Source organism: Protopterus annectens, chromosome 1.part0 (genome assembly GCF_019279795.1).
Source record: "Protopterus annectens isolate FY-2018-M chromosome 1.part0, PAN1.0, whole genome shotgun sequence".
NCBI lineage: Eukaryota > Metazoa > Chordata > Ceratodontiformes > Protopteridae > Protopterus > Protopterus annectens.
This window is the reverse complement of record NC_056725.1, coordinates 780,630,180-780,644,878: the sequence shown is the minus strand read 5'-3', so window position 1 is coordinate 780,644,878 and position 14,699 is coordinate 780,630,180. Positions and strand designations below refer to the sequence as shown.

At 40.5% G+C, this 14,699-nt stretch overlaps 1 protein-coding gene across 1 annotated transcript in view; it reads right to left on the bottom strand.

Moving 5' to 3' along the window:
• Positions 1–14,699, bottom strand: part of LOC122794524 (inositol-tetrakisphosphate 1-kinase-like) — a 721,296-nt gene that overhangs the window by 480,952 nt on the left and 225,645 nt on the right. Inside the window, exon 3 of the mRNA XM_044062994.1 lies at positions 14,516–14,638. Coding sequence (XP_043918929.1) covers positions 14,516–14,638 — 123 coding nt within the window. The remainder of the gene's footprint in view (positions 1–14,515; positions 14,639–14,699) is intronic.

The following is a 14,699-nucleotide window of genomic DNA, read 5'->3' as shown; positions in this document are numbered from 1 at the left end:
GCTAACCAACAATCGATCAGACTTTCTGAAGGATTTAGCCCTGTCTAGATAGAATCTGAGCTGTCTGTACACATCCAGAGAGTGAAGAATTCTTTCCCCCTTGTTCTGGGGGTTAGGAAAAAAGGTGGGCAAATAAATGAATAGGTTGACAGCCACACTGGACACCACGTTAGGCATGAAGGAAGGGTTAGGTCTGAGGGATACCCTGTCTGCTTGAAAGATGATGAAGGTTTCCACAGCCATGAGTGCTTGCAGCTCAGAGACTCTTCTGGGTGAAGTGATGGGCAGAAGGAATGCTGTCTTCCAGGAGAGAAATTTTAGCTCTGCAGAAGAGGCTGGTTCGAAAGGGGGTAGGGTAAGCTTTTCCAATACAAAGTTAAGGTCCCATGTTGGGTTTGGTGCCCTTCTGGGTGGTCTCAAGTTGCTAGCCCCTTTCTGAAACTGTTTGATCAAAAGGTGTATGAAAAGGGGCTGCTCAGTGGGAAAATGAGCAGAAATAGCAGGGGCAAGAATTTTGATAGAGGAGAAAGAGAGGCCACTGTGTAGTAGATCAGCTAAGTAATCCAGGATGAGAGAGAGGGAGGGCTGTGCCATATTGGCTCCCTTAGCCGGGATCCAGGTGCAGAACCATTTCCATTTATTGGCAGAAGACTTTCTGGTGCTAGGATGTCTGGCCTCACGGATAACATCCAGAACCTGTTTACTGAGGTTTGCAAATAGGTTGTGTGCTAGGGAATAAGCCAAGCTGCCAAAATGAGTGTCTGTAATTCGGGATGCAAGAACTCCCCTTTCCTCTGGGTCAGGGGGTTTGGAATCTGAGGAAGATGCAATGGGGGTAGCAAGGACAGGCTGTGCAGCAAGGGGTACCAGTGCTGCTGGGGCCAGTCTGAAGCTATGAGAATGGTCCTTGGTTTTTCCTTCCTTATTTTGAACAGTACCCTGGCAATGAGAGGTAGAGGAGGAAAGGCATAGACCAATAGATTGACCCAGGGAAGGATAGGGCATCCACTTTCCAAGCCATGCAATGATGCACCTGGTGTAGAAGTTGCTGAGCTGATAGTTGGTGTGGAAGGCAAAGAGGTTGACCTTCGGGGTTCCCCATTTCTGTGTTATTAGGGTGAAGGTACTTCTTTTGAGTTGCCACTCATGTGGGTCCAGAAGATTTCTGCTTAAATGGTCTGCCAGAGAGTTGAGAGAGCCTGGTAGGAATTGTGCTAACAGGTATAGTTGCATGGCAGAAGCTGTGTGCCAAAGGGTCATGGCCAGCCTGCATACAGGGTAGGAGTGAGTCCCTCCCTGATTGTTGATGTACCACATCACAGTGGTGTTGTCTGTTTTGATCAGGAGGACCCCTGGAGAGAGAAGGGGCTTGAAAACTATCAAGGCTTGCTGCACAGCCATCATCTCTTTTTGATTGATGTGCAGTGGAATTTGCTGTGGGCTCCATTGGCCCTGAATGCACCTGCCATCCAGGTGTGCACCCCAAGCATAGTCTGATCCATCTGTGGTGAGGGTCTGGGTAGAGTGGGTTGGTGAGAAAAGCATCCCCTTGTTGTGGGAGCATGCAGCAGCCCACCAAAGAAAATCTTTTCCGAGGCAAAGAATTATAGGTAGAAGAGTTTCCAGATCTTGAGAGTGTTAGCACCAAAGGCTCTTTAGGTACCACTGAAGTTTCCTCATATGCAGTCTGACATATGGAATGAGTAGTATGCAATGTGCCATGAACCTCAGAGCTTGCAGGTTTTTCCTTGCAGTTAGCTGGGGCCTGGTGGCTAGTTGAGAGAAGTAGGCTGTCAGGAAAATTTGTTTCTCTGGAGTAAGGTATGCAATCTGGGAAGCTCTGTCCAGACTTGCTCCCAAGAAAATTATCCTTAGTTTGGCACCTGTTTGGATTTCTTTTCATTGATTGTGTATCCTAGGGAAGTTAATAGGTTCTTTACAAAGGCCAGGGGCTTGAGGAGCTTCTCCTGGCTGTCTGCCTGAATGAATAAGGCAGTCATCTAAGAATGGGTAAATCTGAACATTTCTTTGCCTGCAAAAGGCAATGGCTGGAGCCAGACATTTTGTGAAAACTTTGGGAGCAGTAGATAAGCCAAAGGGAAGCACAGATAACTGAAAGTGTTGAGATCCTGCCCTGAACCAGAGGTATTTCCTGCATGATTCCCTGATAGGAATGTGGAGGTAGGCCTCCTTTAGATCTAGGGTAGCTAGCCAAGCATCCTTGGAGAGCATGGGTAGCAGCTGCTGGAGTGTGAGCATTTTGAATTTTGTGATCACCAGGAAGGTGTTTAGAATGGATAGATTGTGGATGGGGCACCAGGTGCCCTCTTTTCTGGGCACCAGAAAAAGTCTGGAGTAGAAACCTTAGCCTATCTGTTCTGCAGGAACTTGCTCTGCTGCCCTCATAGAGAGCAGGGAAAAGATTTGCTTTTGAGCCTCTGCCCACTGATTTGGTGGTAAATCTGGGAACCCTTTTGGGGTTGGAAGTGTGTGGAAAGAAAATCTGTATCCCTGAGATACAATGTTTAGAAACTAGTGGTCCTTGGTAATGGTGGCCCAGGTGCTTGAGTGGAAGGAGAGTTTTCCTCCTAGGGGAAAGTGAAGGTGAGCAGAGGGAGAGGTTGGAGGAGAAGAGTCATTGTGAGTTTTTACCATAAGTGGGTGGCTTAGAACTCCCTGGTTTTGAAGTGGAGGTAGTCCACTGCTTAGATCTCTGCATTCCCTGTGGCTGCTGTCAGTGGGGGGGGGTCTACTTCCACAGGGCCTAGACTGGGCCGGTTTACTGAGAGTAGGAAAGGACCAGTGTTTGGAGGGACAATGCCTGCTGAGCCTAGGGGTCTGGACCTGCATGAAATCCATAACTGTTTGCATTTTTCTTCCATCTTTTTTAAGACCTCTTCTGCCTTAGTGCCAAAAAAGTTATCTTTGTGCAAGGGGGCATCCAACAATTTAGATTTGACATGATCTGGCAGGGGCTGTTTCTTAAGCCATGCATGCCTTCTAATGACAGATCCAGTGACTGCTGCCCTGCAAGAAGCTTCTGTGGCACCAAAACCACAGTGCAAGGTGTGTTTAGTTACTTGACTTGCAGAATACATTAACTCTTGTAAATCTTTAGATTCTGCCCAAGCAGGAAAGGAAGACATTTTTTGTTTAAGAAGTTCCAGTGTATGCTGCTGAAATTTCAGCATATGGAGCTGACAATTTATTGCCCTGATAGCAAGAGTAGCTGAGGTGTATACTTTCTTACCCCATCTATCCAATGCTCAGAAATTCCTGTCCGAGGGGGTGGGATTCTTAGAAGAAGTTGCTTTCATTCATTTTGGCCCTTGAGAAATGACCTCAGGGTCAGCTGGAGAATTTTTAAATAGATATTTATGTGAATCAGGGACTCCGTAATATCTGTCTGGTTTTCTGGAAGCAGGAGGGAGGGCATCAGGAGTCAAGATGGATTTGAGGAAAACATCCTCCACAACATCCAGGACTGGAGGGGGTGGCCAAAGGTCTGTGTTGTGGAAGATCTTCTCTGAGTCTCTTTTTGGACTGAGGGTAGTCCTGACTCTCCCATTGGAAGTGCTCCCTTAACTCATTCACTGCAATGGAGCTCAGGAGGTTTGCACTGTAACTTCCAATGGGCAGAGCCTAAGCCTTTTGACAGAATCAAATTATGTCCTCACATTTCAAACAAATGTTCATATCTCTAGAACCATAAGGGTTATGAAAGAAGTATAAATGGCAAACTCTTCAGCATGAACGACTTTTATGGTGGCATTATTCTTTAGGTTTTAGGTCTTAAACTGAATTTTATAAGTCACAATAAACACTGTAACTATTATACTTGTAATATTTTGTAAACAACTTACAATATCTCAGCAACCACTCAAGTTACATGCATATAGTCAGCAGCATTTTATTCATCTAGCTGAGAACTTTCATATGAGGCTAAGGAGTTCTGTCCATGTTACTTGGTTGTTGAGATATTAGAAAAAAATGTGAAAAATAATATCTATATAAATTAATATCATAAAAACAGCTAATATCTATTTACCTGCACTAGACAGATGCCAAATATTAATGCAGTTGAGTTTGCCATTGTGTAAGCTTTAAGATTAAATTTTTTAAAACCTTGTACATAACATGGTTTTGGAATTATTGATGTAAATATGAACAAGCAATATTTGACGCCTAGAAGCATCAGTAGGAGTTAACTGCAGATGCACCTGGAGGTGTCACTCGGATGTAATGAGTTAAGGTATGCAGGTTTTCCCCAAAGGAAAAATCCTCTGGGGGAGAGGCTGAAGGAATGGAATCCTCATCATCAGAATCCTCATAAGTGGAGAGGGGTTGCAAGTCTTCATATTCAGATACATCAGATTCATCTGATTCTTGGTCAGACAAAATTACAAAGGACAGATCTCTTTTCCTTTTGGAGAGGTAGCTTGGCTTCCCCTGATCAGCATGATAAGGTCTTCCGCCATTTTAAGCATTTAAGACAGAGGCAGGGTAGCAGGCACCTCAGAGTGGGTCATCGGTTTCTTAGGTGTAGTTCGTACCTGGGACCTAAGAAACTCGTTAGTTTTAGAAAAACAGTAGTCGTGAAAGTAGACATCGGTTTGTTTCGAGATTCAGAAGTGCGAAGGCCTTCTTCGGAAGCCGGTGCCTGCTCAGCGGTTCTGGACCCATCCAAGGTTGAGACAACCACAGGATCCTTAGTTGAAGAAGTGTTTTGTGGCATACCAGACTCGGAAGGGGTCTCAGTAGCGGCCTGGAAATCAGCAGAAGTGGGCATCAGGGGCTGCAAAAGCACCTCACTGAGAACCGGAGAACTGATGACTAGCTTAACGGAAGCGTCATCGGTAGGTTTGGATCTGTGCGGTCTGTCTCTGTCGTTATCTTTATGTTTTTTTCAGAAGATCTGCTGTCAGATTGCTTATGGAAGCCATATCAGAATTCGGGTCTATATTAGAACACTGAACTTTCAAAATTTCGTGTATTCTAATATCGAACCCTATGAATCGAAAATTTAAAACACTGAACATACAGAACAGCAAATTTTTTCCTAGGGAAAAAAATTTGCTGTTCCAAAATACATACACACAACACAAGCACACCAAACAAACAGCAATCCACACACATACACCTAAACTCTTACACCTAACCCTACACTAAACTATACATACACCACTAACTATCCACTTACCTTAACCCAAACCCTAACTCTAAGATCCGTTACTATCGCACACCTCACCTGCGCCCTAACCCTAACTCACCTACCCCACCCTAACCCCTCACGTCCACACAATCGCACACTTACCTGACCCACGCCCTAACCCTAACTCACCTAACCCACCCTAACCCTCACGTCCACACAATTGCACTTACCTGAACCTGACCCGTAACTTTCCACCACAGCGCTGAAAATACAGAAGCAACAGAAATGGACAACCAAATTCTTTCCACAGGAAAAAATTGTTTTTCTGTTTCTTCGATATTGTCAGCATTCGCTGAAAACGGGTTAATATTAGAACACTCGAAATTTTGAATGTTTGGTGTTCTAATATAGACCCCAGAATTCAAGGACTCTAAGCAAAAATATCTGGCTACAATAAGGGCCCAATGATGGATAGTTCTGGTGTTGAACAAAGCACAGAAGCTACAATGAGGGACGTCATGCTCTGGGCCTAAACAAGTGACGCAGTAAGAATGGAAGTCTCTGTGTGGTTTTTGTTTTCCACAGGCGAGACAATTATTAACTTTTTCTGACATTGGTTAGTGCAAGAAAAAAGGATCCCCAATGGGGTACTTAGCTTTAGAAGACTTCAGCTTCAGTTCGGTAGACAAAACGCAGGTAGCGGCTGACTGGTACTCATGCAAACTGCTTCTGCTTTGGGCTCCATGGCAAGAAAGACTGATGTAATGGTGTTGGCTGCCTTACTTTATACTACTGATGACCTGAAGTCAGTCCTCAAGTGACAGAAACTGACGCAGAAATACTAAGTATCTGGTATTTGGGCTGGCTGAGGGCTACCCTGGCAGGGATAACGCAAATGTGATGACTGCAACAGTGAAACACGAAGAACATCAACTGATATGGCTCAATGTCTGATCACATATTATAAGCTCTTCTTCATCGAGAAATACATTTTTGACTGTGTTTACAACAACAACAATAATAATAATAATTACATATCATGGGCAGTAGATGGTTAGTGGAGAATGCATTTAAGTGAAGTTAAATTATGGGCATTTGGCATTAAAATGACAAGAAAAAAACATTTGGAAAATATGAATTAAAAATTGTATTTAAAGTATCAGTTCACATTTCATCAAGTATTGATTTGAACTTGTAAATAAGTATTCAGGAATACATGCATTTAATGGAACGCTAGGTGTCCAATGACCTAAATGTCAAAGGCAGTGACCCAAGTTTTCGCAATGTCGAATTTTCAAATGCCGAATCCATGAACACCGAATGCCAGCCAGGCTAATATCCCCCTTCTTGACCCATGGTAAGACTTGTGTTGGTGGTTGAGCAATCGGAAATGTCAAATTCGATGTTATGTTCGACATTCCAACCATTCGCCAATGTGAGTTTTGACAAGTAGATTCAGAAAATGTAACGTTTGGCGTTGGTGTTTTCGACTAAATGCATGGATTCCAAGTATTCTTAAGTCACAGAAAGAGATTTCTAAGACTTTTACCTAGTGCTCATGTTGGAGACTTCATAGTGAGACTCACGGATGTCCCACTCACCGAGTTAGATAAGGAGAAAACCATGGTCAGGTGCCTGTCCTGTGCCAGGATTCATCACATCACACATGTACTGAAGTCTTTCTGCAACAAGTATCATTATGACTCTGTCATAGCTTATGTTCTAGTGAACAACTGGAGATGTACCTTACTAGACTATATGAAGATAGACATGATTGAGCTCTCTGAGTATATGTCTCAGGTAGGTATGTAGCTAACCTTGAAGGGTATATAATCCTCACCTAGAATGATGCTACAGCATAAACAAAAAAATGATCGATTTCAATAATTGGCTTAGTTTGGGGTGTCATTCAAGGGGATCCATTTTCTGTCAGCCTGGAATGACATGGTTGACAAACCTCACTGCTTTGCCAGAGACAGTTTGCACCTGGCACCACTAGGCTTTTGGCTGCTGGCAAAGTCTCTTGCTTCCCCCATTGTGCCGTTTTTAGGTAAGGTCTCAAAAGCAAAATTGCCAAAGTGAAAATTGCCAATCATAAAATAAGGGTTATGCTGCTAAACACTAGCAGCTTGTACCAAACCCTGCACACCCTGGACGCACTCCTATCACTGGAGGATGTAGATGTCTGTGCAGTCACAGAAACATGGTTCAAAGCCTCAGACAGTTCCCCTGCCTTGCAAGGCTATAATGCCATCCACACCTTCAGACTGCAAAACAAATGATGTATGAGAAGCAAAGAAGGTGGAGTTTCTATCTATATTAGAGATAAATTTACCTGACATCTAGTTAGACAGCACAACTCCATGGAGTTACTCCAAGTTAAGATTACTGTGAGTAAGATCCCCGTTCAAGTCATAGCTATTTATAGAGCTCCCCCTCCATGGATCATGATGCGCATGAGGTCTACTTGACCAAACTGGAGTCAATCCAAATATTGCCAAACAATGTGGTCATGGGGAATTTCAATTATCGCACCATCAATTGGGAAACCTACTCTAGCCCTAACTCACTAGCGCAAAAGTTCCTTGACTTTGTTAACTCAAATGTCTTGGAACAAATTGTTCAAACCCAACAAGAGGAACAAACATACTAGATCTGGTCGTCACTGACATGAGAAACAGATGCATCATCGCAACTGTCAGACCCTCATTAGTTAAATCTGACCACAAATCAGTAACCTTCAAACTGGCACTAGCACCAGAACTCATAAAGGGCAAAGTCAGACTAAAAAACTTCACCAAGGCAAATTATACCCTCCTAGTGGAAGGTATAAATGCATTCCAAGCCCCACCTCCATCTTGAAGCGGTAACTAAACCGAAGCTTACACTAAAGCCCTGTACAATCACTTGTATAAATATATAGACGCAGCTGTTCTAGAGAGAATCAAATACAGAGCCCCAAGTAAAAAGAAGCTACTCTGGTGGGCATTCAGCATCAACAAACTTTACAACAAATGCAAAAGGTTGCTGTCTAAGAAAACTAACACAAGTCCCCAAAAATGGAAAAACACCGTCCACAGTCTGAACAGGGAAATAAGACAACTTGTCAACTCCTCTAACGATAACTTTGAGAAAAAATTAGCAGTCACAACCAAGGATAACCATAAGGCATTTTATAGCTGCATATGCAGCCTAAAAGGTAAAACCCAAGTATGTGCCAAACTAGTGACAAACAATATCACACACACTGATCCTGCAGAGATAGCAAGCCTGCTGGTGGACAGACCTGGTGACAATTTCACTCCCTTATCCCCCTTCCAAACTTATCACAAACCTTGCCCTCAACTCCCCCCTCACCCTACATATCAGAACAGCAGGTCATTAAAGTCTTGTCTAAGGCAAAAAACACAGCCTCTATGGGACCAAACAGCATCCCAGGCTGTCTTCTAAACAAGCTAAAACATGAACTAGCATCACTGTTAAGCACCCTATTCAGTCACATCCTAAACACAGGCTTTGTTCCTGTGGAATGGAGAACAGCAACAGTTATTCCCCTCCACAAAGGTGGCTTAGCAACAGACCCAGGGAATTATAGACCCATAATCCTGACCAGCCTTATCTGTAAGGCCATGGAACGTATCATCCTGGACCTCATAAATAAAGACATAGGTGACCTAATTTAGCTGCTTCAAGGGCAGATCCTGCCTGTTAAACTGGTGGATTTCTTTGAAAATGTAACCAGGGCTATTGATGATGGCAAATCTGTGCACATAGCATACCTCAACTTGGCCAAGGCATCTGACACAATTCCACGCTCGGGCATTAACAATAAACTTAGTAAACTGAATGTAAACCCTTTTGTTGTAAGATCGGTTGCCATCTGGCTCACAAATCGATCACACGCTATTGAAGTGGGGTGACCTCAATTTTAAAATCTTCTGAATTACATCATATGACAGAGCCCCCAGACATAACAATTTCACAATTAACTAATAAGAATTTTAAAAACGCAGTATTAAAAACAATGTTTTTGTGAAGGCTGCCAGCCCAGCTAGCTGGAATTTTGTAAATAATTCTATGTCATTTGGGAATAGTAATATGATTTGTATGTTTGTTTTACAAATGTAAGATAACTATATGTTATGTGTGTATTAAACTGCTAGTACAGAAGTGTGTGTTAAACTGCATGTTATGTGCTAAGCTTCAAGAATGTAACCACAGTGTGCCCTACTGGAAAATAACAGAGTTAACTTGCAAACTCTAAGAAAATAAGTGAATTATTTACAATGGTGTTTATCTCAGCTAGGAGACATAATGTCTGCAGCTAGAAATTCTTTCTATGTCTGAAAACAGAAGTAATTACAGATTTCAAAGGTAACTGTTTTACGACTTCCAGTTCCATGCAAACTTCTGAAAAATAAGTATTTTTGACACAGAGATGACAAAGAATGATATAATCTGAGATAACCCAGCAGAAATGTTTGATAGTAACTTAAGAACTATCTCAGAGAGTTAGCCTGTGCATTTTGTATCTTGTCTTGGATCTGAATACATCCATCTTCAGCACCTCTCATCTGAATTTGCCTTGGTCTGTAAGTAAGATTTAGATCATAGTATCTCTCTTAGAGATAGATAGGAATATAATAAGATTAGTCTAGATGTTTTCTGTATTTATGTGAGATTGTCCTGCAATGTTGTTTTAAAGTATTTTCTGTGATTCTGATCTCGGTTGTCACTGTGTAGAATTACTGGCCATTGTTTTGTGCTTTTATTATTTATTATTAAATATATTTAAACTGTTTAATTGTGGCTGATTTGTTTAGAGATATTTAAGCTCTTAGGGTACTTGCATATGTATTTGGTAACACTGTATAGGCCACTCTTGAATACCTTTAGTCTTGGTCACACTTACCAATTGGATAATAGTAACATTGCACAGCAGAATTGGTCACCCTTTTGGGAAGGGCCTTATAGTAGCTGATAAAGAGCTGGTTGGTGGCAGTATTTACTACCTTATAGTCTGGGCAGAATGGGGCATAGCTAGAAAACCTGTGCCAGCTTTCCCCAGGAGTGTCTGTGTATTTGTATATAAATCAGATCTCAAAGTGTGTGTGTGTGTGTGTGTGTGTGTGTGTGTGTGTGTGTGTGTGTGTGTGTGTGTGTGTGCATGTGCATGTGTGCGTGTGTGTGTGTGTGTGTGTGTGTGTGTGTGTGTGTGGGTCTGTGTGTGTGTGTCAGCTACCTGGGCAGGGACACAAAGCACTGGTTGGAAAGAGAGGGTGCTGTAGGTTTTGACTTGACCACTCGGCTGAGATCATAACCCTATAGCTGTGTCAGTGGGGAGTCTTGTTGGGGATCTGGAGAGAGAGGGAAAAAACAGTCCCAGACTGACTGTGATCTCTGTGTGTTTTTAAGGGAAATTGTACTTTACTTTACTTTGTGTGTACTTGTAATCCTCCCAATGTGCATGGCCCTCACTGGTGTTAGTGGTGAAGATTGAGGCTCCTTTATTACTGGTCCAGTGCAGGGGCATCACAGTTTTCATAAAAAATATAAATACTTTAATATATAAACAATAATATATCATCTTTCAACATTATATTAAATCTAGCTGAAACTACAGTATAAAATAATTTATTTCAAACACATTTGTTTCTTCATCAAAACAAGCTTAAGGTTTACCTTGGCATTAATACCAGGCTTATAGTCTGCAAGTAGGTGAAAAATCCCATTATATTCACTAATATCAAGCAAATTATTGATATCGCCACCTCTCATATTCTTATATATCACATCTGTTACTCTGAAGTAAAATTCATGTTCCAAATCTAACTCATCTATGTGCTTAACTAGAGTATTACTATTAATATTTCTCCATATTTCAGACCTGTGTTCAGTAATATGATCTTTTAATTTTCTAGTACATTTTCCCGCATAAAATCCTGAGCAGTTTACGCATGTGACCAAATATACCACATTAATTGTGTTACGTGTTGCAAAACATCTAAAGTCATATATTTTCTTTATTCTAGGATGTACACATATATTATCCTTTAAGATAAATTTACAACAAAGACAATTTTAGTTTGGGAATGTCCCATGTCTAGTTGCTATTTCCTTCCTACAACTAAAATCCATATCTTTATAGCAAAGCCGTTTATTCAAGCTAGAGCAGTTCTTATAAGCAAAACTTGGTTTATTACCAGTGATTTATTTTAATTCCAGCATTGCTTCCAAGATATCCACATTCTTATATATAATGTTTTTAACCTCATCAGTTCTTTAATTATATGTGGTAGTATAGCATAGGACAGCCTGTTTAGCTGTTCTTTTTCTAGGATTCATTTATACATCATTATTGTTAAAACTGGCCTAGCTAAACCTTCTCTGTCATTTATAATGTCACACTTAAGTTTATTTAATAGCTGATTATCATAGCCTCTTTCTCTAAACTCCTGCAGCATCTCATCCATTTGTTCATGACACTCTTCTTCGTTGCTATTACTCTTAGCAGTTAACTTTTGATGATCCCCTTAAAAGCATGTGTAGCATGCATACTATTCTTGTGTGTATACCTATCAGCTTGAACTTTCTTTCTGAATATACATGTTAACAACATCATTATTTTTGCAACCTTACATTCAAAAAGCAGATCTCATCATAAGAAAAGCTTAATTTAAATTTCAGAAAGGCAGTTGTATTATACAAATACTCGTTCTACCAAATCATCACCCAGGTCAAAAAGACGTTGTCCACAAAGCGTTTATAAAAGTAATACTTTAGATCTAAATGCAAGTGGACAATTGTAGACAAATTCTTCCTCCCATTGATTTAGGGTAATGTTTGCCTAGGTGATGGCTATGGCCATACCAATAGCCAAACCAGAGACCCAGTGGTATACTTGACATTCAAACATAAACACATTACTAGCTAGAACAATTTCTAACAGCTCACAGACAGTTTCAGTATCTCTGCCTCATATTTCATTATTTGCACATACAAAATTATGTACAGCATCTAATCTATAATGTGGTATATTTGGCTGGGTTCCCTTCACATTGTCAACATTGCAAAATGCCAAGAGTCATATGGCCGAGACCATATGATCGACATTTGCAATACCGACAATGCGGAACTGGCATTTCAGTGCAGAGCAGAATGGAAAGATTTCCATTCCTGCACTGTAGTGCGATCTCGGAGTTGCTATATTTAAGTTACGGGGAGTGTTGGGGGTGAAGGGGGGCGCTTGCCCCTCTGCTAGCAATGTGTTAGAAATTTGTAGTGTTTGTATTTTTATTTTTGGATGTTCGAAATTCTGAAAGTCGATCATATATGGTCTTAGCCATATGAATGTCAACATTTTGGCATTACGATCATCCAATGGTAACCCACTTGGCCACATGCATAAAATGCTGAGGATTTTATGTGGGAAAATGTACTTGAAAATTAAAAGATCATATTGCTGAACACAGGTCTGAAATAGGGAGAAATATTAATGCTAATGCCCTAGCTAAGCACCTAGATGAATTAGGTTGAGAGCATGAATTTTACTTCAGAGCAATAGATGTGAAATATAACAATATGAGAGGTGGGGATATCAATAATTTGCTTGAAATTAGTGAATATAATTGGATTTTCTGCCTACATGCAGACCATGAGCCTGGTATTAATGCTGCCATAAACCTTAAGCCTGTTTTGAGGAAGAAACAAATGTATTTGAAATTATTATATACTGCAGTTTTAGACAGATTTAATATAATACTGATAGGTGATATATTATTGTTTATATATTAAAGTATGTACATATTTTTATGAAAACAATGTTTTTATACTGTGTTTTAAAATTCTTATTAGTTAATTGTGAAAGATTTACAATTGGGGGCTGTATCACATGATGTCATTCAGAAGTTTTTAAAATGGAGTGTTGCTTTTTTATATTAGATTCACACCAAGGAAGGGTGCAAACCCATAAGCTTTGTGGTGTTTCAGTAAAACGGTTAGCATTTCCAGAGTCCGGAAGTTTTTGTTCTTTGCATTATACATGTCTCAGTGGACCTGGTCAACCATTGCATATGATCCTGTTGTTCGTAGTATCTGTATTTCACACAGACTAAATTGTGACTTTTCAAGTTCACATAAATTTAACAATAAACTAAGAACATCATGAAACAGGTACATTACAAAGAGCCAGAACCTAGTGGAAAGTACACCCGAGTACTTTAGAACAAGCATTTCTCTTTCTTAGGGTATTATACAGTGCTATATCAACCTGATCCAGCAGCTCATATTTTGGAAAAGATTGAAAAATCCTATAATAGCACGACTGATGGCAGAAGCAGGTTGGGTTTTGTATGGTACATCTTGTATTGACAGCCTTAGCACGCATGCAACAAGGGCACAGTTTTAGCACAGGTATCCATGTTCACTCTGGTGTTTGTTTTTTCTGTATTTACAGGGCAGAGAACAGCTGTGGTGATATCTGTAGAGACTGAGACACAATGACAGACTGATGTTGATACCTGTATTAGGGTTTATGATGAAGAGAATGAAAAGATACCTGAGTGATAATCTGAGGACAAAGTGGCACTGCCTGTATCCATCCCATGTGGGCCCCCTCTTCCTCCTTCTATATAGGCCAGATCAGTGGCTTTACTCACCCAAGAACATAAGGCAGTACAATGTGAACACTCCTCATCCCTTTTATGGGGGAATCCCCCATGGATCCTATAATCAGTGATACTCCCACTGCAGTTATGGCAGCAGATTCACACACTGTATCCTAAATGGATATGCCCAGCATTTTGCAGCCAACCAGGGATTCTTTTCAATAAATAGAAACAAGCATTTCAAAAGGAGGTAGTGCAATGCAGATCTCACTACGAGGTCCCCTGTACAATGACAATATTATAACACACTGAAATATACTATTTCTCTAGCAGATGTTTTATTGCTTTCCAAATGAAAACGGTCTTCAGTAGGGAGCACATACTCACATCTGCTACTTATGAAAATAATAAACTCTACAAACCAGGCAAATCAAAATATTGTTTTTTTTATAATGTGTCATGCAATTAGGGTTTAGGGCTTGGCATAATGGTTAAATTATTTTATTCTCATACACAAATTGTAAAGATTTTCACCTTTTAAGGGGAAACTGTCTATGGTTAAAATGGTGCACAAGGCAGCTTGATTAGTACTTAGCTATGAACTTAAAATATAAGAACATCACATGAAAAGCATATTAAACAATTTAAAAGTCCTTAAATTTCATGATAATTTCAAAATAATAATTATAATCACTTGTCTTAAAATGAATAAATTCAGTTCAAGAGTTAACAGAGCAAAGTCAGAAGTGCAGCTTACCTGAAAATGTTGGACAATATGAAATGACTGTATGTCATAGTCAGACTCTAGCATCAGGTCAGAGATTTTGTGGATAATCACATCAAATGGACCCTGGTCCACCAGTGGAGCATTCAGTTCAATCTTAAAAGGGAATTAGAAAAGGATACATTGTAAGTGACACAGAGTACAATAACGTTCTCTC